Source organism: Patella vulgata, chromosome 3 (genome assembly GCF_932274485.2).
Source record: "Patella vulgata chromosome 3, xgPatVulg1.2, whole genome shotgun sequence".
In the NCBI taxonomy this organism is placed as follows: domain Eukaryota; kingdom Metazoa; phylum Mollusca; class Gastropoda; family Patellidae; genus Patella; species Patella vulgata.
Genome location: NC_065881.2, coordinates 26,793,489 through 26,817,555, shown reverse-complemented (window position 1 = coordinate 26,817,555; position 24,067 = coordinate 26,793,489). Strand labels below are relative to the sequence as shown.

General features: G+C 37.7%; 1 protein-coding gene across 1 annotated transcript in view; it reads left to right on the top strand.

The window, feature by feature from the left end:
• LOC126815261 (inositol 1,4,5-trisphosphate receptor type 1) overlaps positions 1-24,067 on the top strand; it is a 173,504-nt gene that overhangs the window by 35,918 nt on the left and 113,519 nt on the right. The window contains exon 3 of the mRNA XM_056099399.1: positions 11,059-11,132. Coding sequence (XP_055955374.1) covers positions 11,059-11,132 — 74 coding nt within the window. The remainder of the gene's footprint in view (positions 1-11,058; positions 11,133-24,067) is intronic.

The window sequence follows — 24,067 nt, the reverse complement described above, 5'->3', positions numbered from 1 at the left end:
TTCTGACCATGATTTATTGAATAATTCTAGAAGTAAATTACTTAATGACCCTGGGAGTTTCCTTAACATGCTATATTTTATTTGATAGTCGCTGAGTCAACTTTGCCACTTAAACCTTTATGCATTATCTCTAGGTAAAGGGTAAAATTTTCGCTAACAGATCTACTATGTCGCTATTTATCATAGCTGATTGGGATTCATAATTAAGCTTAGGAATATTTCCCCCCAGACATTTGAAATTTTAGTTTTATCATTAGTTCATTAGTGCTATCACAGAATGCCATCCAATGATTTCCTTTTGTATCCATAAAATCATACCTTGTGTTAATATGTTGAATTACTAAATCAAAGAAGGGTATTCTTTATTGAGGACTGGGCTGGCTGATATGTTTAGTTGTCACCTGCAATGACCAACTGATACATTTTCAATTAATTTTGAGAGAAAAGTCAAATTATATAACGTTTTCATATTTCTTGGTTCAAAATTTCAGGAGAGGCCACACTAAGGCATGTATTAATGAGTCGCATACATGACCAGATTATAAACAGGTATTAACAATATGGGGAATTGAAGGTGCTTGGTCATGTGGACATACTTTTATTAAACATGCTTGAATAGGAGCTAATCGACAAAACCTGGTTGCTGAAATACTGATAAGATGTTTAATTCCTTCTTTAGTTTTTGAAAATTTGTTTGTGTTTATTTTCTAAATCAATACGTATTTTCAAGACTTTACCAAGCCTGACATATATCGTCTTTGTTGGATGAATTTATCTTTTGGTTATCATTTTTAATAAGACCATTAATAATTTTATAGATTTGTTCTGGACTGTCTTTATTTACTACTTTCACATGTTTATGTTTGGGCGTAAAGTCATAAGTATAGTCTGCAACGAAAGGGCTTGTCAAGTGTGACCGCGTGATCACTATCCTTATTCTCATCGATAACCATAAAACGCTTTAATGCACGAATGTAATTTCTAAGTGGTTCAATATTTAAGTTTTTAGTGTTACTGACGCTAAGGTTTTCGCTTCATCTTTCGGTTTAAAGCTATGTAAAACGCTATTGTGGTCAGAATTACAATATCAACAACGATTTCTTATTGAAAGGTCCCGGGTGCGTTCCTGGTGTTGGCCAAACACGTTTATCAGTATTTTCATCATGTGGGTTTATGGCGAAAATTTATGGACAGAACAAAAATAACACTAAAAGTTCACTTTCTATTTGTTTATTTCAGCCAATCGACTGATTGTGCTTACAAAATAATCGTTCCAGGCCACATTCATGTGATTTTGTTTATGCGAATTTTATTTCTCTTACACCGGAATATCTTAGTTTAGATAGATGTTCATTCTGTTCAGGCAGATGCTAAAAATTAGATTCTTATAGTTAGTAGCAGATAAAAACATATTCATGTATAAACTAGTAGAAGGTCTAATTTCTTATCGATGTCTCATTATTCATGTTTTGAGCTTGGGATGGTATAAAACTGCTACAGTGATGTTTTCTTGCAAAACAGACCAGGTAATGTGTAAACTAGATCGATATACTGATAATCACGTTTGTCACAATCAATCATCCATTTTTCTGTAATCCAATTCCATGGCATGATGGGACATCTTCATCTTAAAATTAACCTCTTGACATATTATTTCAACAAAACTTGATATTTCACCTACGGTTGGAAGGTATGTGACATGGGTTGTGGTTATTTAGACTTTTCGATGATAGTAGTGGTCCCTAGCAGGAGAACATTTATATATTGTCCATTACATAACGACCCACGACCCCAAACATTAGATACGCATGATCCAAAATATCAAAAGTACTGCTCTTTAGAATTGAAAATGTACCTGCAGATATTAATCATTCAATATCCAACACCTTACGAATCAAACTAAACGATTCAAATTATGAGTGCCCCTTTACGTAACACGTGTTCAGAATTAAACTTCTTGCTGCCTGCTTCCTCAACACTGATGACGAAGCTAAGTGTATGTTATATCCACGTCTCACCTCACATGGTGGATGGCGTAGCATTAACCCATTGGTCACACCAGGCAATAGTGTTTTGCGCATGACGAACGTGGTGTAAACTGCCTTCATCACGCGATAGTTAATTTATAAGCGAACAAATAATCTATCCATCCTTGTCCAGGTGCCACTCCATACTACTTGACGAGACGGCTGGTCTTTTTGCCTTTCGAACATGTACTTGAGGGAGGATTGACACCTGTGTATAACATAACCCGTAAAAATCTTTACTATTCTTACTTCTCTTAACCAACGCAGTTTTGAATGCAGATACCTTTTCTCGGTACTGTCGTAGTCTCTTTCACATCGACTGTCCAAATAGGTTCTGCTTCCTGCTCTTTAACGTTTTGTCACGGGTCGTCGACCACACTGGCCAAACACTTTGTCGACATCATCGTTGTGTTTTCCCAACCATTTCTGGTTTCTTTAACAAAGGCACGTGAGGTGACGGTACCAAACCGATGCCAAATGGACACCTTCGACGAATGAACGAAAACCAGGTCTCAAATGAAACCATGTCTTTATCTTTAATGATGACCCCGCTAGCTTCGAATGTATTCAAGGGTGTACGGTTTCTTTCTTTGGTATATTAAAATAGACGAAAATGGGTCGAAACGCACATACTAATGTAATAATTATGAATGTATGTTAACTGATTTACATTCAATGGTTATAATTAGTTATGCTCAGTGAAATACGCAAGCAGTCCAGTTTACACATGTATTTGTATTTTTTTTTGTCGTTTGTATCAAATGGTTAGAACGTGTGCGTTGTATCATAAGGCCTGTCATTGAGTCAACTGGCGTGGTTTCGAATCCCCGGTTGTACGTGACAAGGAGTAGGGTCGCATTTCTCCAGGTCCTCCGGTTTCCTCCCACTGCTAAAGACCCCTACGCGCAATCGAATTAGTGAAATAAAATTAAACCATATGTTACTCCCGAAATGACCTAGTTTGTGTCGAGTGGACGTTAAACCCCATTTCTCTTTCTTTAAACTATTTGTTTTAACAATACTTTAAAACTTGGGTAACCACGAGTATCATTTAAAGCAGGTCTCAATTAACCTCATGTGTTTTTGTCCGATTTGCAATCTCATTGCAACATTCAAATCACGCTGATAACTGAACGACTTGGCGCGATTTAGTGTGCCACACCCATGATTAAATAGGTCACCATGGATTCCAATTCAGCCATGCCATAATGTCAGTCGCATTGATATCTTTATCAGTTTGTTAGAATTTTACAACAGTTTAAACTGTAAAATTCTAACAAACTGATAAAGATATCAATGCGACTGACATTATGGCATGGTTGAATTGGAATCCAAGAAACTGTAAAATTCTAACAAACTGATAAAGATATCAATGCGACTGACATTATGGCATGGCTGAATTGGAATCCATGGTGACCTATTTAATCATGGGTGTGGCACACTAAATCGCGCCAAGTCGTTCAGTTATCAGCGTGATTTGAATGTTGCAATGAGATTGCAAATCGGACAAAAACACATGAGGTTAATTGAGACCTGCTTTAAATGATACTCGTGGTTACCAAAGTTTTTAAGTATTGTTTTTGTTATCTCCCACCTTTCTAATTGACCCAGAATCTTCAAACTTAGTATTCGGTGAATGCCTTGGCTGAGTTAGATGAGCAATTTGATTGGGACACGGTGACCTTTATTCTATAGTTTCATTATTTCAATACCTTGACTGAGTTCGTTCTGGAAGAAAGCAATTTTATTAGTCGAAATAAACAGGCGTTTATTCAATTAAATATTCAAGGCGAAAGGCCCATATTACATTATAAACATAATATAATGGATTTAAATAATTACACTCACATCGATATCAAAAACATTGATCTCTATAAAATGTTCGAAAAGAAAACTGGTGAAGCAAAAGAAATTAATGTGCTGACTAATTCACAAGGAAATGATTGTACAACACAAACAGAAATATCACAAACAATAGAAAATTTCTATAAACATTTATGCATTTCAACAAAACATACCAGATCAAACACTTTAACAATAATTAATAAATACACATTTAGAAACACCGAAAACGACAAACTGCTACTATATTACATAATTACCGAAACTGAAATTAAACTAGCATTAGAAAAATCTTCTAGAAATAAATCTCCAGGCATTTAGAAAAACTTACCGAAAACTGCTACTAGATCACATAATTACTGAAACTGAAATTAAACTAGCATTAGAAAAATCTCTTAAAAAAAAATCTCCAGGTATTGATAGCATATCCCATCCGAATTCTTTCTTTTATCTGGGGTTAATTGGGGATGAACTATCCGAAATCATTAATAACATCTACTTTAATGACAGCCTTACCATAGTCAAAAACCAGGAATAATCACAATATCATACAAGAATAAAGGCAGTCGAAAAGACCTATAGACCAATTAGTCTCCTGTGTGCAGATTAGAAAATCATCACAAGGTTCTACCTCACTAGGCTTTCGGGAGTACTGGACGGGATTATTTACCCAACACAGTTTGGAGCAGGAGAAAAACTTTTATCCATTAAATAAAATGCATACTTGAGTACATGAATCGGAATGAAATAGGGGGGGGGGAGGCATCGTCTATTTTGGTCAAGATAAAGCCTTTGACAAAATTGAACATAATTACTTGCATATTCCCCTTGAACATCTAAATTTGCCAGAATATATTAAAAATTGACTAAAAATTTTATATCACGACATTAAAAGTAAAATATTAGTCCACGTGACTTTTACAAATGAAATACAAAGATGAAATGAAATGAAATGGGGTACTCGCTCTGTATGACAAGGCTGTCCCCTATCCACGTTGTTATACTCGATAGCTATTCACTCCGCCCCCCCCCCCCACCCACATCCAATATTTCAAAACAACAATAACAATATAATTGGCATAAAAATTCCAAACATACCAAAACCCATTAAAAAAATCCAACACACTGATGATATCTCCGCAATTTTAACATCCCCGAACTCCCTCAATTTTACTATTTCAGATATATAAACCATTGACAAATTATCTGGATCCAAACAAAACAGAATTGTAAACCATCATCGGATTTACTACAAATTTAAAACCACCCAAACACGGTTAAAATTTTGGGAATTACTTTTGGAATTGATCCAACAATGTACATTGGAAGACGATTACTGGCACACTGCTAGGTTCTCTGAATTAAAAAAAGGAACGTGACTTGTAATTAATACATATATCTTAAGTAAACTCTGGCAAGTCCTCAAAATAATCCCTATAAACAATATACTTCTCAAAATCATCAACAAAATAATGTACTCCATACTCTGGTCCGATTCTATAGGATTAACCAGAAGGAAAAACACTACCATTAGAAAAGGGAGGTCTCAAGATACCAGATCTAGCCCTTAAACTAAATATATTCACCCTACAACAACTTATCATACAATCTCACGCATAATAATCCTGAACATGCATGGGTAGGACTATTCCAAGACACTAAATTTCATTATTGTAAAAGAGAAACACAAATACACTTATTTGAATGCTGTACGAACCGAAACTTTGTAAAGCACACATTCAACTGGTCATGAAAGATAAATCCTTTCCACTTCCATCTCCACACTTCCTCATCAACAAGTATAACCAAAATACCCATGTCAAACTTTGTTGGTATTTCAATCATTGTGATATGGGGAAATAAAGATATTGACGTAAGCCATAGAGACCTATGCTATAAGCCAGTGGTTCTCAACCTTTTTCGCCAACGGCACACCTTGGAACACATAAAAAATTAGCGGCACACCTGTCTAAATACATATGAAAAATATTTAAATTTTGCAAACTAAAAATATGGTAAGTCAGATGGCTTACAACCATAGACAGAATGACTCAAACTAAATAAAGAAAAACACAGCTATGAACTTATCAGTTGGGATCACGTTGTTTTCCGCATTTTCTTAGTGTGCCGTTCAAAATTTCGAGGTACACTTAGGAAGAAGATCTTGCAGTACACCTGTATGCCGCGGCACACTAGTTGAGAATCACTGCTATAAGCTATACTTAGCAATCACATAACACTTACACCAGACACAAATATACACACAGCTTCCTCTCCCTTAACCATTTAATCCCTATGTAGCTCACTACTCCTCTGATGTTTTCGTAACATGTATGGCTTCCCTTTTGTTTGGTTTAATGGTATGTTTACCCCTATTATCAGTCCTTTATTATTCCCTTGATGTACCCTCATCTAGCCAATCACATCATGTATGGTTTCTCATTTGTCATGATTGGTTGTCCAATTAAAATTATTTACCCCTATAATCCGTCATATGTATATTGCCTTTGATCATGTTGTTTTTTAATCCTTTGATCTTGTTGTTGTCATGCATGGTTTCTGAATTGTTGTTATTGCTTGTCTATATATAATTGCTCTACACACTTGTTACTGTACTTGCTTGAAAACGTTGAGAGAATACTCTTCGAAACGTCGCCCAAATAAATCAGTAATTGTTCTTCCATAAGTATGTGTTATAGTTTATTGCTCTCCCTTCCCCTTTCTCTCTCGGAAATATAATATGGTATCATCCATTTCGACTTTCTTATTTCACTTTCGTATCCCACCCTCCCATTCCATACCCTCTTTTCCCCTTTACTTAAGCTGACAAACCTGTCACTTCAAGCTTCTCTAACGGTGACAAGCACAAATCTGTTTATTAGCTTCCGCTTTATTCCAATTAGTAGACTTAGTTTCTGCCCTATGTTTCCTTCTTAAATGATAATAATAATACAAAATGTTGGTGAAAATATAGTGCTTTATGCTAAAATCCTGTGTTTTGGCGTTTTGTACATATTTTTCATTTCCATATATCTATTAAAGCTATATATTTATGTTTTATAAAAAAAAAATGGTAAAAACAAAATAAATATCAAGATCAAGGTAGAGCAGGGTACCGGTGGGGTCAGCCTAGCTGAAAAGTGCACCAATTTTCACCTATATGGTATCATTGCATGCATATCTGGTATCATCAGAATGTAAGTCTACCGGTGGCGGGTGTGGCTGTGAGGGCTGTGATTCTGGACATGAATTCTTGAGATAGATTAGATCCAATTTGTACCACATGAACATGGTACAGCAGTGTACTTTACATCTTCAAGTAGTACAAAAACACTCTGACAGACATTTCTGGTGGTGGGGTTACACTGACAGACTTATGTAATTGCCACACCACAGCAAGGCTGAAATCTGTACCACCTAAAACTGCTTTGAGGTCGTTCAGCACCACCACAGGAATCAAGAATGACCACTGCCAAAGAAGTTTTGTCGGGGTTACCCCTGACAGACACGCCCAAACTACCACGCCCCCCCCCCCCAAACTAGGCTAGATTAGCTGAAGTCCGTACCACCTAAATTTGTTTGGAAGTTGTTCAGTACCACCACAAGGATCATGCATTACCACTTCCAGACAGTTTGTGGGATAGGGTACCTCTGGCAGACACGCATGAAAGTCTGTTCAGCAGCCCCACGGGAATCATGAATGACTTCTACAAGACAGTTGTGCGGTAGTGTGTACCCCTGGCAGACCCCCCCCCCCCCAACCTCCCCAAAAATTTGGCTTTATCAGCTGGGTCAGTCTTATTGAGAATTTTGGGTATTACATATTTTCATGAGTATGTAATATCTATTAAAGATTAAGTAATACTATGAAGAAGTGGTTCAACTCGGTGACCGCTGACATACCACCCATCGGTGTTTAAAATATTATATGCATCAACAATGATTAGGAGAAAGTCCGGTTGCCAAACCCCATTTTAAGCCTTGACATGGATTTAAAAACTTCAATTATATGTGTAGATTCAGAATCCGAATGATGTCACCCTCGCACCCTTGGGGAAATCTAAATATTCAAGATGGCCGACATGAGGCATTTTCTGGTTATTTACTTTTATTTTGTGGGGTAAAATTCGGGATGGAGGTGGTTTCTATCAGAATTTGACCTGCTGAATCCATTTAACTTGGTTATTCCTCCTAAAAGTGATGGCTAATTCCGTTAGGGGGCCAAATTCAAAATAAAGGCTCATTTTGGAGGGAAACTCATAAAGTCCTAAAAAGGTGTGCAATATATTAAAATATATGTTTTCGGTGTCAGTTACTTCAAAAATAAACATAAAAATATGTTCCGCTCTAAAGGTATTCCAGATTGACCTCATATTGGCGAGACATAACGATGTTAATAGTGTATTAAACTATAAGTTTTCGGATTCGCCGAATTGTTATCTGAATGGCGAAATGTGCCATGACCGAACGAAACGCCAACATGGTTCCCAAATTCAACAAAATAACTAAGTTTAGTAGACCATGGAAGAAAATAGTACCAGTAATGTAAACACTTATGTATCACAGGACTAAGAGCACAAATTACAATGCCATATGAACAGAAGCTACGGAGAGCGAATTGTCAAGCATACGCTATGATCCACTATGACACCCGTCCGTGTCACCTTCTCTACCAGAAAACAGCGAAATAAGGGGTGGGAAATGTTTGCCAGCGTTATACAAATAACTGTCATGACAAAGTTCTCCCCCGTTGCATGATACGGATGAAAATGGAAGAATCAGACATTTCTACCGATTGCGAGTATTCCAGTGATTCAAGCGAGGGTAAGTTAGACTTATACATGAGGTTGGACAAGCCCCAGTCAGCTTTTATAAACATTTGCTTTCAACTTACGATGGTCCGATAGTTGATTTTGTTTGACCGTGTATAATTTGTGTCTTTATAATAATACAAGTGGAAGAATGTCATCTGGTTGGAATACCTTTTGGTCGGAACATGTTTTTATGTTCATATTTGAAGTAACTGACAACGAGAATTTATATTTCAAGATATTACACAACGTTTTAGGGAACATTGTGAGTTTCCATCAAAAATGCCTAGTTGCGGGGCATGGAATTTTTGACTATCTGTCAAGGGTACCCCACTGCACAAACTGTCTGGCAGTGGTAATTCAGTATCCTTGTGGTGTTGCTGAACAACGTCCAAGCAATTGTGAGTGATACGGATCTCAACTAATCTAGCCTAGTTGGTGGGGGGGGGGGTGGCAATTACATAACACTGTCAGGGGTACCCCGCCACTAAAAATGTCTGTCAGAGTGTTTTTGAAATACTTGAAGATGTAAGCTACACTGATGTACCATTTTCATGTGGTACACGTTTGAGCTAACCTAGCCCAAGAAATCATGTCCAGAATCTCAGCCCTCACTAGGGTTGGGATGGTCTAGAGTGTCACGCTTCATCCTCTAGCTGGCCTTTCACCTCTGGCTTGCGGTTGTGGTTTCGATCCCTGGTGTGAGCGTATGTGGCTTGGAACTAGGGGCGCCTTCTCAACCTCGTGGGTTTACTCCGGGTACTCCGGTTTCCTCCCACAGAAAAGAACCCTGCGCGCGCGCTCAGATAATGAAAATAAAAAAAAGACAACTTGTCTGCGATATCACCTTCAGTGGAAGCAGACGTTAAACACTAAGAACAACAACAACTTCACAGCCACACCACCACTAGATACCCGACAGACTGACATTCTGTCGATACCAGATGTGTATGTATTGATACCATGTAGCCTTTTGGCTCCTGGTCTTAAGGAACTGCTACACTTTTCCTATAAAAATTGCCATCCTACAGTTTACTTCAGTTTGTATGACATCAAAATGCATCTAGGTCAAGAAATATACATAACAATACTTTCATTCTTGCATATTTAAGTATAAGTTATTACAATTTCATCCAACAGGCTACCTTTTATAATATTATTTCTTCTACAGAATGCAAGATATACAAATGTACATGTCATTTTTCTTTAAATGGCTAAATAAATTCTCATGAGATTTACAATTTAAGTTACAATTTCATTGTGAATAAAAGTATACCATTTTCAAAAAGTGAACATCAGTTTCAAGAATACTGATATTTTCAACATGAAAACTATCCTATACTGTTTTGATTTTACAAATGAACGGAGGGTTGCGGAACTCTGGATATATGTGCGCTCCAGAACAAATTTGAAAATAATCCGGGTTTTTTTTTCATCCAGTGACGGGATACACATTTTTGTCAGCCACGTGAAATTCGTGAATGTTACATTGAGTCACCAGCATAAAAGTGGAGGGGGGCCTGTTGGATTCTGAGACTAATACATAAAACTAGAAAATTCGAAGATTAATCGAACTGTGAACTAGATGAAAGTCTGGAACATTACCTAGTTATTATGAATCATCTTAACACGTCAGATTTTTACAAGCAATACCAGTAAAATTACACAGAAAATTCAAATATATTTTTACAGGCTTTATACTATTCCATACGCTGATCTCATATTGCCGTACCCTGCCATAGTTAAAGAGGCATTATGCGAGAGCAAAATCGGCCTATTGCATGGCGTTTTTCTGGCTTCAAATGTTTTATTAATTATATTGACATTTGTTCAATCGGCAAGCCCATTACCAATTTTCTATACCATCATATGGCTTGGATATTGAGTGGATTATACAATGTCCGCCTTATCTGCGGTAAACGCCGATAAAAGGCCTGCCAATAGAGTTATATACATCTTCCGATTCTTATATATTAAAAGTCTCATTTGGATTAAATTGTCTGAAACCCAATAAAATTAGCCATTCATACCTTCTCACCGAATAAAATGTTCGACTGGAATTTTCAATTCATTTGTGATTAACTATTTTTGAACTATTATAGCAAGACCGACCAGCTCTTTCTAAAGTCAAATTAACATACAGTGTTGTTTTAAAATAGGATACAATTACCGATAGTCAACAACTGGAATATAAATTTAAAAAGAAGGGAATGAATTAAACCCAAGAGACACGATAACTGTAGCAGAAAAAGTAAGGGAACTGGGTTGTTCAAGAGGAAAAATGTTAAAGCTTTCAGACAATTTTTAGGTTATTTATGCTGAGCCGATTCAAGAAGTTCATCTCATTAACTCTATTTTAATCTTGTCTTTTTTTTCAGTTCTAGCCACAGTGGATTGTTCATCTACCAGAATCAGGATAGGGATAGACCGACGAAAATTCCCAATCCCCATGGTAAGTCGCATAAGATATCTAATATCTATGTATCCCATATCATCACCTTTCAATATGGTGTCTGTTCTAGCCAATGTAACTCTTAGAAATGAACTGAAATTTAACGTCCTACTATTCAAACGACTGACGGCCCCATTTCACTTGCAAAGAGATACACCGTCAAAAGTGAAAATTAATAATGATTAATTGCTCCACCAATCCTCAGACATTCAACAATTCGTCGTGGCATGCTCCTAATCAACCGTCCAATCACGATTTGGGGCAATCTGACCCACTCCTCTTGCAGTGCCACGGCCAATTCTTGCAGTGTTGTCGGTTGACGTTGGCGTCGACGAACACGTCTCCCGATCAAATTAAACGTAACACACAAAAGCAAAGATACGCTAAACAGTCAATCTTATGCAAGAACCGATAGGAAAGCAAACATGGATAGATAAACCAGCACCCGGCAGTTTTCATCAACCCTTCCTTGAAGTGTCAAATTTGACAATGAACCCCTCCCACGTGTATGGCGCTATTGCGTGTGGCATGTGCAGCTCAGTGGTTCTGTTGGGGCGATAAGTTCTTTATCTGTGAACATACTCTCAAAGCATGTCAAATGTCCATGACTATTTATCATATCACAACCTGCATAGGTATTTACTTTTCAATATCCCCTACTTTTTTTGAAGAGTATATATAGGGCTACTAAATTATGGGGTTTTGCGGGAGGAAGACATTCTACATTTATAATATATGTTCTATATGATCCGTAAATAGCCAACCGTTTTCAAAAATTCCTTAACTACTTCTGTCTGTCTACTTCCAATTAGTCACAGAAACAAAGTTAAACAAGCTGGAAACTTGCTTTTCTACATAAATGTAATCGAATGTTTCAGGGTCATAACTGTTTTAGCTTTTAATTCACATTTCTTCACCAAAGCTGAACAAATAGGCAAGAAATTTTCGAATTCCAATCAGAGTCCTAAGAATTTTTATAGCTTTGAGAACCATTAACGATTTTATGATACTATTTTGAACTACATCACTGGAATAAATACATGTTAATCGGTGAATTGAAGATTGATAAAATGGTACAAGATTGCACAAAATGATATATTTGAGCATATCAATATAAAGATTACATATTGTGAAGAAGAAAAGGGACGGTTCCTGTTGTCTTTGTAGTTGTGTTATCTCATTCTACCTAAACTTGGTTATCTACGGCAAGCAGTGGAAAGGGGGACATCGATGGGAAAAGAGAGACATAATTTTAAAACCCAACAAACTATAATTTATATTTTTTCAAAGGCTTATTTTCATATATTTTATCAAATGTCGACCAAAACCATTTTCTGATTAATCAAGCCCGAACCATTCCCTTGGCACGCTGTTCGTAAAGTATTGTTAAGGTTCGATGCTGGCGTAAAGTCAAATCAATTGCAGGCATACGCGTGTGTTGTTGATTACAGATATTGTGTATGCAAGACTCGATTGGCTAAAATTAATTCAATTTATGATAGCATCAATCAGTCTAAGAAATTGTTGATTTGACCAGCCTAAACCAAAGAATTTCTAGAACCATTTTTATTCTCACTCAATTACTCTTATTAAATATCATCCATAACATTCAAGTGAAATTAATTTCATGTTTAAAAGCCACAGTCAGAGTATTTCGTTACTGGATTCCAAACTTAATCGACCAATTAAATTACTTCATGATCGTTGTTGCAAGATTAATTGAAAGATCACGTGGTCGAATTCTTGTCAATGTATGATGGAGTTGCTCTTTTATTCATTGTTTGCCTGTCACTGCGTTATGTCTATTTAAAGAATGAAAGTGCCGTCGAACGTTTTTCCTCAAATGCAGTAATTACACAGATATTTTTTTATTATATGTTTCCATATCATCAAGGAATATATTGATGATTCTACCAGTCCGAACCTAAAAATAACTACAATGAATGGCCCCTGACCTATACGAAGACATTCCATCATACTCAATACTTATAGTTTTATTATTACGTTCTATCGATGATATGGCGGAATGATTTCATTATATCGTCTGAAACACAATCTGACGAGACGAGGGGAGCGGGAAAAGGAAATTAGCCAACATAAACTAAAAGTGAAAGATGCACTTTCAAGAATTGCACGCCAAGCCACACAAAGGCGAGAAGGGTTGGATATTCAATTTTGTTATGCTACTACCATTTCATGCAATTGAAGCATGCCTTGTTTTGTTGTCAAATTAAATTGAAACACGCCAGAGCACTAATATTGATCGGAAATGTGTTGATAGTTTGCGGTGTATAATTACAATAGACTGAAACTGGCAGGCAATAAACCGTTATATTTGTTGTTTTCGTCCACAACAATGGCAGATTTTTTATTTGATGTTAACAGTACTTACTTTCCAAATATGAAAGGTGGTAAATTTAGTTCAACTTGTTTACATATAAGCACGACAGTTTCCAATAGTGACAGTTAATGAGCCACTTTCACGGTACTTTATTTATTAGTGATGGACATACCTTAATATATTTTCGTTATCAGACGTCATCATGCAGGAGCGTCCATATTGTCCATAAATTGACAAACTAAATATGAACTTGACAGATCTGACATGCCCAATCTAGTCAATTTCAAAATGGCGGTAATTGTGCAAATGTAATCAAATGTAAAGCCCTTTAAACTGGTTGTATTACTAGTTGATGATTCAAGATGGGATAAAAACCTGGACAGCTATATGTAACGGATCACATGGGAAATTATCTCGGTTAAATGCTTCATATAGCCACCAGTAAACTTGTCACATCCACATCAATCAATGATTTACACATTGTCTTAATAAATAGCAGGGGTTAGTCCGTTGTATTAGATTATACAATCTTGAATTCTAACACAATCCATCGACCCAGAGGTAGGCGCAGACGTTGATGCCCATAAGCATTTCCTCCAGGAGCATAGTAAGGCTTTGGTTCACTAACCGGCGGACGTGGGTTCGATCCCGGTGTTGGCCGAAAATATCCCTCGTAACATAACCCTTCAAAGCCGTTAAAGAGTAAAATTCCTCTCTTAGCACAATACATGGTGTACAGAAAAATAGGATGATGCCATAAGAACCAAAACAACTACCCACAAAAACAGTTATTGTGAATAGTGCCGATTTATGCTGGATGGGAGATGAAATCCCCGAACATCCACTTGTAAAAGGTACATCACAATTAGTCCTTCCTTGTCTGCGATATCATTTCGGTGGAAGCGGACGTTAAATAAGGCTATTTCTCACACACAGTCCGTCCACGGAGCATGGGGACTGCTTCCAACATTGAAGGAAATTCCATCGATCTATACTGCCCCTAATAAAATATAAATTAGGATACATTTTACTTTTCATCAATCTACGGTAGGCTGATTCTCTGTTTATTGTCGGATGACGTCGGCTACCGTTAATATTTTGATTTTGTTTTCTTAATTAATTTTAAAAAATCAATCTAAGTACCTATTAGGGTAGATTAAGCCGTGAGAAATTTGATATATCCGACAAAATGCAAATCACGCATCGTTTCTTTAAACTTTGTAATGGATGACCAATCGTTACCTAATTGGACAGGTGAATGGGTGGCCCATGGTGTTACGAATGTAGCTAAAAGAAAATAGGCATTTTAAACTGTGGGTTTTATTTCAGGAACATACATGACATTCGTGCACGTAAACATGTGCTTGTAATTTCCGGTTATTCTTACTATATCAAACGTCATAAGATGACATAGTCTATAAAAGAGAGTAAGCTCGCAGATGTTATTATATGGAGTCAGACAACATTTAAAACATGCACATAGTATTGACCCCCCCCCCTCCCGCCCCTTTTAAGTTTTTCAAACATAGTCATAGAACGTTAAAGGGCGACGAACACTTCGACCACCTGAGGTTTGTTTTTCTTTGGACTAGTTGAACATGATGCTGAATTCTTTGAAGAACCATTTTATTGTTGGGTCTATGGATACATGGTTTATGGCAACTGTTTGATGTAGCTGAAACAGGAGTCTGATATACATTTTAATTTGGCGTATGTTTCTGGGTTGTTGTTTTGGGGGTGTTTAAAACGTTCGTGGAGTATTAACTACTGGACTAACTTTATCCGGAACAATCTGGATATGACGACGATTGTGGCGATATTGACAATTTGACGAGTCAATATTACAAGAACGACAAAATGGACCAGTCGAAGTAAAAATACTGGTATCACCACTCCACTTCTTCCCCTAATCTAGCTTTATCACCGATTTTTAGCATAGGCAGATTTTGAGTCCCAGAGTGACGATTGAAGTAATGCGTTGATTTTGCCTGATCAGAGGCTTTGGCTTGGGAATTAGCTGGCCACTTAGGCTTTAAAACTTTATCCAAAACAGGAATAGGTGTTCTAATTTGACGACCCATAAGCATTTGGAACACCCCATCTGGAAAATTAATGAAGCAATCTCAATGTATCTAGAGTAGTAGTCTATAACTACAATCTAGTGATGATTTTTATATTCCAAAATATCTGTACCAATTTTGGCCAGGGTAGGTCTGGTAAAGGAATGGCTTGAGTGGTTCCTTAACTTGTGTAGGCTGATTAACCTGAGAAAATTCACGACTTGATACTGGTGATTTGATTTTTGTAGAGATTCTAGGCCACCACTCTCCATACTTTTAGTGGTGCCTAAATGTTCACCTTGCACAGTTTGCAGAATTTCAGTTCGCATAGATGATGGAATGACGAGACGATTACGAAACAACAGTAACCCTTTATCAGTAGAGAGTTCATGGCGTAAAGCAAAGAACGGTTGAATATTATTCGGAACATCTTTATGGTAATAGGGCCAACCATTAGATGTAAAGTCTATCACTGACAGTAGAACTGGGCCGTTTAACGTTTCCTCTTGATATATACGTTTAAAGTTGATATATGTTTCTATTCCCCTTCAATTGATGAGCTTTTCTGTTCTGACAGGGGGTTCCGTGACAGCATATCTGGAATGATCAAGTTTTTTCCAGGAACATATTTGGCAATAGCGTTGAATCGACGAATACGTAATAAAAGACTCTGACATTTGATCGGTGTCCGGGCCAGGTCTTGAGTGTTCATGAGCGGAATCAAGGGCTTGTGATCAGTAATAGTTTAAAGCTTTCCATTCCATCCAGTCAGATATCTTTGGAAACGTTCACAAGTCCATACACTCCTTCTCAATCTGGGCGTAATGATGTAAGAGTCCTAGATATAGAATGCTACAGGCTTGAGCGCACCATCATCTTGTTGTTGAAATAGAAATCCACATATTCCGTAGCTACTTGCATCTGCTGTAACTATCGTTGACTTCCTGGCATCATAAAATGATAGCACCGGAGTTGAAGTTAGCATATCTTTAACTTTTTCCAGGGGTGTCTGTTGTGCTCTGTCCCAATACCATGTAACGCCCACCTTGATTAATTCCGTCATTGGGCTAATAATCTATAACTACTATAAGAGATTGTTGAGGAGTCTACCTAGATAGTTGATTGCACCGATAATCCTCCTTTATTCTGTAATATTTGTAGGTACTGGTAGTTCAGTGATGGCTATAACTTTATTTGGACTTGCACTAATTTGACACTTATCCTTATTAAGACGGACACCAGCATTAGATAATTTCTGAAAAATAATCATTCAAATCTCTATCATGCTCTTCCATATCCTTATCAAACACAATAATATCATCCATAGAGACAGCTGCACCTTCCCAATCGATCTGTCATTTTCCGTTGAAAAATCTCAGGTGCTGACATTATTCCAAACGGACACTTTTAAAACAGAAACGTCCCAGTGGGGCGATAAAAGTGGTAAGTTTGAACCTTTCCTCCTCAAGGGGTAACTCAAGGGGTAGTCTTCAAACTTAGGAACAATGTCTTCCAAGTTTGATAGCTCCTGTGTCGATTTTAAAAGTTACTTGAGTGTTTCCGATAAGAAGTGTAACTTGCCATCTTGGTGACTTATCCCCATCTTGAAATAATATTGATCCTAGCTTTTTCCAGTGCTTCGACAGCATTATAACGATTGCAGGCACGACAGCTTCTTCCCCTGGCTGGACATCGACCTTTAAAGTGTGATATTCCACATTTATCGCAAACTTGATTACTGTGTGACTGGGGTTTGTAATTCTGTTGATTTTCCTTCTAGAAAGTTTCCACAAAAAAGAAATGTCCAACAATATCTCTCACCTTTTAGATTGTCAATTTTGCACTTCTGACACCATGTTACGAAAATAGGTATTTTAAACTGTGGGTTTTATTTCAGGAACATATCTGATATTCGCGCACGTAAACATGCGCTTGTAGCTTTCGGTTATTCTTACTATATCAAACGTCTATAAAAGAGAGTGAGCTCTCAGATGTTATTATATGGAGTCGGACCACATTTAGAACATGCAAATACTATAATAACACATGGTATCCGGTTCTTCCAAATTTTTGTACGGAGTTAAAATTTCTCCTCCAACATCTCATTCAGGTTTACACATCAATTTCTTGAAAAATGTCACACTTATATCTCCCATCGCATTCTACGCTGATTATTAACAATATATAAATTTTGAGATAAAGATTTACATTTTCAACTGATATATACTACACATAGTACACTTATTTCCCATTAAGGGCGTTGAGTAGTCTAAGTTAGGCACTAACTTTCAATACTAATCTTATTAAGACTTTGCACACTTGTTCCATTGGTAAAATAAGCCAGAGTACACATAACAGTCCGACCGTTTGTTGTGTAATAATGGAGATACAAGCGGACCCCCCCCCCCAACTATTTATAACAAACGACAAGGTTTCCCTGACCTAGATTAGTTCTTGAATAAATTATGACGTCGGACACACCGTTCACATCATTTGCAGTAAACAATCATGGCCGCCCCCAGCAGCAGTTTCACACTGATTATTGACGTCTATCTATATATGGCGTCAGAAGGAATTCCCTCTAAGTCGCGATTATCCAGGTCTACCATCTATCGCGACTGGAACAAGCAAGGCTGAATTTTTTTTGATGGTCGAAGACTACAATTTTTGAATGTATAAAATGGTGTTGAGAACGTCTGAGTAGTGCACTAAAGTAAATATTTACTTTTTACATCCGAATTGTTGTTGTGGACGTATTCAAAGAATTTATCGGAAATCACAAAATATCATTAGAAGTTGATATTTTAAAACGTTTTAAAATGTCGCTTATAACCTCTACTTTAGAATCACGGAGGGGATTATCGATATCTCTTTTTAGCATGCACTAATAGAATTTCCAAGAAAACTCATCGGTTTTTTGGCGTTTCCATGGATACCAGAAAAACTACAGCCTATAGCCAAAAATTGTTCCGTGGCCTTTATGGAATTGCAATTAGCATTGTTCGTGCCAAATTTGATGAAAATCCATGCAGTCATAACTGAGAAAATTCGACTATTGTTGTCATCGACTCCCTTTATTATCATGCTTTCGGGTCAAGTTTGGAACATAGTTAAATAAAATTGGTATTTTTTTGGTGATTAATATTAACAACAAAAAATGTTATATCTTATGAACAAAAATTACAGTGCTAGCTTTAAAATATGCATTTTAGACTGCACAAAGCTTTAAGTTTCTGATAACAAGTTTATTTAGTATTAATTCAATACTATTAAAGCTTAGGAAATGATGAGGTGGAATTAACAACTCATTTTCATCAATATGGCAGAATTTATGAGACACGACCAGACGACAATATGGTTTATAATGATCTATTACTTAGATTCAATGGCTGTTTTTCTAGATCAGGATAAACGATATCTCTGTCATTACAAACACTCAATCCTTCTAATGTTCATTAATGTTTCGGTTCACACATTGTCTTCGCTTCCTGTGTCTTCAATGGTTTCTTAACGATACCTTGTATGTATGAAGTGTCTACTATCATCACTATATAGGGGAGAGTGGGTAAAGATGATCCTCGGGGTATGTTGAGCCACCCCCTCTCCAGACTGTATGAGTAAAGATGCACGGATGGGGTCCTCTATTAAATAGTCTAATAAATGATAGCTACCCGACAAGTCAATTACACCAAGAACAAGGGAGCTACGTACGAAAATAAAACTTTTTAACCTCAAAGTGGAGATCTTGAATACCGGTTTCTTGTTTTATATTTCATATAACTGTGTAAATTTGCTTGAGAGACTCATTGGCAAGTGATAACCACTATATATGGTTGTAATTCTAGCATGTTGGTTTTGTTGGGTTTTGATGTGTGTGTGTAGATGTTGAGGCCTACTTGATTGTAAAGTTCATCTCGGGGCAAGTTATGCAATCTTCAAAGGGGCAAGTTTAGACATGGCAGAACTTACTCCGTTGATTTATGTGATGTTATTTCGTGGTACCTTGTAAAAGATCCCTTGGCAGTTGGAATTCGATATAAGAGTAGGCGATAGTGTCGCTGCCCGGGCAAAATTTCCCTCATAGCACATTGTATGGCGTATGCCCGTCTTCATTAGCCCAGTATAGGAGCAGAACAGTAGGACGTTAACCCCCATTTCATTCATTCATTGTATTCAATGGTGATAATAAATCCATTATTATGCCTGTAACGACACACTGAAGAAAATGGCCTTTAGTCTATGTAACAAATATAATCTTTGTCTGGATAAGAAGCCGATATGCTGATACCCTGATTAGCATAGTTTAATATAGAAAACTTAAGATACGTACACGAATTCTATTCTATACACTAGTTTTGTAGACAATTCAGTGCTGCTGAATCTATAGCCTAGTCATTCATTTACGTAGGAGCTCTTAACATGAGTAAATTGCATATGAATTAACATTTGAAGTTTTGTGAAATATATCAGTACTTCCGGATTACTTTGACTCGGCTTAACTTACCTTGTATGGTGGAACAACTTACCCCACCCTCCGGGTAAATTTTGCCACTTGACCGAAATATTTTGGCCCGGCCATTTTATTCCGGCACAGTAAATTGACTGGATAATTCTTCATAATGACGAACAACTTCTCACACTATATAGTGAAACAAATTTCGGGAGCAAATTATAGATACTTTGGACCCTAGAGCACAACTTACCCCCCTCTCCCCGACTTTTAAATTTGAGACCATTTTCTTATTCTACAGAACTGCTATGTTGTAGGTAGCTCTAACTGTGGACATTGCGCCCAGGCAGTAAATTAAAAGCTTTCTAATTTTCTAGAGAATTTGTTAGCTAAGCGTACTCCTAAAATGTCAGTATGGTTAGCATTGAACCTAACAATGAATTACTTGTGGCGTTTATGATTTGCTGCTTCAAACATAAACGGATTGTTCCAAATATTTTCCCCCCTGGGGTGTAGGGGGTGATAAGAATATACCCTTCGTATGTCCTGCGTGTCGTAAAAGGCGACTAAAAGGATCCCTGTAATGGGGCAGCGTGTTTGCCGTGCGTTGCGACCCGTGTCGGTGGAGAGTGGAATCCTGGTAATTGAGTGGGGATTTGGCTTGCGAGCCCTAGTGTTTAGCTGACGAGTAGGCGCATCTTTCCCATAAGTCTGTAATGTATTTATTGCAGCTCTACCTTTGTGTCCTGAGTGCCTACTCTAATGCAGCGGCTTGGGTCAACTGGATAAAGTAAAAATATTTAATCTTTACTTTGTCTAGGTATATCCCTGTCTGTCCTCTTAGGGCGTATGCGCTGGATATCCGCACAGTAGCCTGCATGGATATTGTAACCCTTTGGTGGTTGGAGAGCAGGCAGGGATGAATCTTTTAAAATTACACTCATGGCTTCCCAGTCAAAGAAGACTCGTTTGAAACGTATGTCGACCGAGGATACGGAACCTAATACTATACCAAATAAAACATCTCGAACCTGGCCTAGATTTCTGGTTATACAGAGTACGAATGATACTAATTTAGCAAAAACCTCTCCTTTCTTGATTGCTAAAGGTCTTGCTGGCTTGGCCGGTGAGCCCAAAAGCGTCAAGAAAATGAGAAATGGTACTCTGTTAGTGGAATGTGCTAAAGAGTCACATGCATCATCTTTATTAAAATCTACGACTTTAGCCAACATTCCAATCAAAGTTGCACCGCATAACTCTCTTAATTCTTCAAGAGGTGTTATACGGTCTCAGGATTTCTGAGGAAGAGATGCTTGAAAATCTCGCCTCACAAGGTGTTACCTACGTCAAACGTATTTCTATCAGACGTAATGGTAATAGTATCCAAACCAACACCTACATCCTGACCTTTGATAGACCAGATCTACCTAGGATGATCAAAGCTGATTTTTTTGCCATTCCAGTTACCCCTTACATCCCAAATCAATTGCGTTGCGTTCATTGCCAGCGCTTTGGGCACAGTAAAACCGTATGTAAGGGGAAAGCAACGTGTGCTCGATGTGGACAAGATGGTCACGAAAGTACATCTTGTCAACTCGACCACCATTGTATTAACTGTAAAGGGCCTCATTTTGCTTATTCCAGAGAGTGCCCTATATGGAAGAAAGAAAAACAAGTTCAGCAGGTCAAAACAGAAAAAAACATACCATATCCAGAAGCAAGGAAGTTGGTTGAGGCTGCAACCCCAACATTTGCAATGTCTTTTGCAAATACAGTCAAGCCGAAGACTACGTTCATTGCTTGTAACCCACCTGCTGAATTTCCAGCTTCGACGGAATCCTCGTCACAGAATAAACCTCCCATACCTCCAAAACCTGTAAATGTTTCTCTCAGCTCCCAGACTGCTAATAAGTCTGGGGAGTCTGAGATTGAGGAGATTGTGCCCCCCCCACTCCTAAATCAACTGGTGGAGATCCACCCAAAAACACTAACAAGGATCGTTCTGGTAAGGGCGTTCCTAAAAGTTCAAAATTAAATACCTTCCATAGTAGGAAGGGTGACGAGGATCCTGTCGGAACCTTTAACAGGTTCGGGATTCAGGACAATCTCATGGATGTTGTTGTAGAAATACATGACCCCAAACAACATCATAGAAGTCCTGTTAAACCTCCCTGAAAATGGCTAATTCCATAATTCAATGGAATTGTCGCGGTCTTAAACCCAATTTTAATGAAGTTCAAATATTAATTCAAAAATTTAACCCCTTAGCTATTTGTTTGCAAGAAACTTTTTTACAGAGTTCAGATGTCTTGACACTCAGACATTTTGTTGCCTATCATCATTTTGCTAATAATGATGGTAGAGCACACGGTGGTGTTTCCATTTTCCTGAATGGAAATGTTCCGCAGAGTAAAGTCACCCTCAATTCGCCTTTACAGGCAGTTGCAGTGACGGTCACTCTACATATTCCAATCACACTCTGCTCTGTATATTTACCACCTAGTTTACATCTGAACCCCAGAGATCTTGATGACCTTGTTGCACAACTTCCCCTCCCGTTTATAATTACGGGGGATTTCAATGGTCATCATTCAGTCTGGGGTAGTCCAGATGATAATAACTGAGGTAAACAAATAGCGGACTTCATTACCATTAATAATTTGTGTTTATTAAATGATGACTTGCCTACTTATCTACATCCTGCCACAGCTTCTTTTTCTTCTCTTGATCTAACCATTTGCTCTCCGGTCCTGTTTCAGGATTTTACATGGAGAGTAAATGAAGATCTGTGTGGTAGTGACCATTTTCCCATCTTGATAGATAATAATGGTCCCTCTCCGGTTGAAAGACCGCAGAGGTGGAAGTTACATAAGGCTGATTGGGCTCTTTTTGAATCTTTGTGTCTCTTCTCTTTTGATGCAAAAGAGTTAGAAGACGCAGATGAACCAATGGCCTTATTCACTTCAATTCTTCAGGATGTAGCTGAGCAGGCGATTCCGAAGACCACGACTGAGCCCAAACGTTTCAATAAACCATGGTATAATAACGACTGCAAATCCGCTCTTAAAGAGCGTGGTCGTACTTTAAGACGCCTTGAGAATCATCCTTCCATGGAGAATGTTGCAGCATACCAAATGGTCCGGGCGAAGGCCCGTAGAACCATACGCCAAGCAAAGAAGTCTTCATGGCAAGGTTATGTCTCAAGGATCAATCCCGTACCACTTCCAAATCGGTATGGGATAGGATTCGTAGAATTAAAGGTAAAAGTAGTGCATTATCAGTTAACCATCTAAATGTTGATAATACCACCCTAACAACATTTCCTGATATTGCTAATTCTCTGGCCAGTACTTTCTCATTCAATTCATCATCCAATTTCTCCTCAGATGCCTTTCGAGGCATTCGACATCAGCAGGAGAAAAGGCGGCTTAATTTTAAGTCCCGTAATGATGAATGTTATAATGACAAGTTTTCCATTGCTGAACTCCGCGATTCTCTTAAACGAGCTCGGGATACTGCAACTGGTCCAGATGAAATTCACTACCAGATTTTAAAACATCTACCTTTTTCTACACTTTTAATACTATTAGATCTTTATAACCGGATTTGGATTGATGGGAATTTCCCTCCATCGTGGCATAAAGCCACAATAATTCCCATCCCTAAACCGGGTAAAGATCCTACGAATCCTACCAATTATCGTCCGATCGCTTTAACTAGCTGTATTTGCAAAACCATGGAGAGATTGATCAATCGAAGGCTTGTTTGGTACCTAGAGTCCAACAACCTCATTACAGACCTCCAATGTGGATTTCGGTCCCAAAGGAGCACTCTTGATCATCTCGTTAGATTTGAAACGTTTGTCAGGGATGCTTTCATCCAGAAACAACATTTAGTTGCTATTTTTTTTGATCTGGAGAAAGCATATGATACCACATGGAAATATGGTATCATGCGCGACCTGCATAACCTCGGTCTGCGGGGTCGCTTACCTATCTTCATTAAAAACTTCTTAGAAGATAGGTCGTTTAAGGTACGCTTGGGATCAATATTCTCTGACCCATTTCCTCAGGAAATGGGAGTT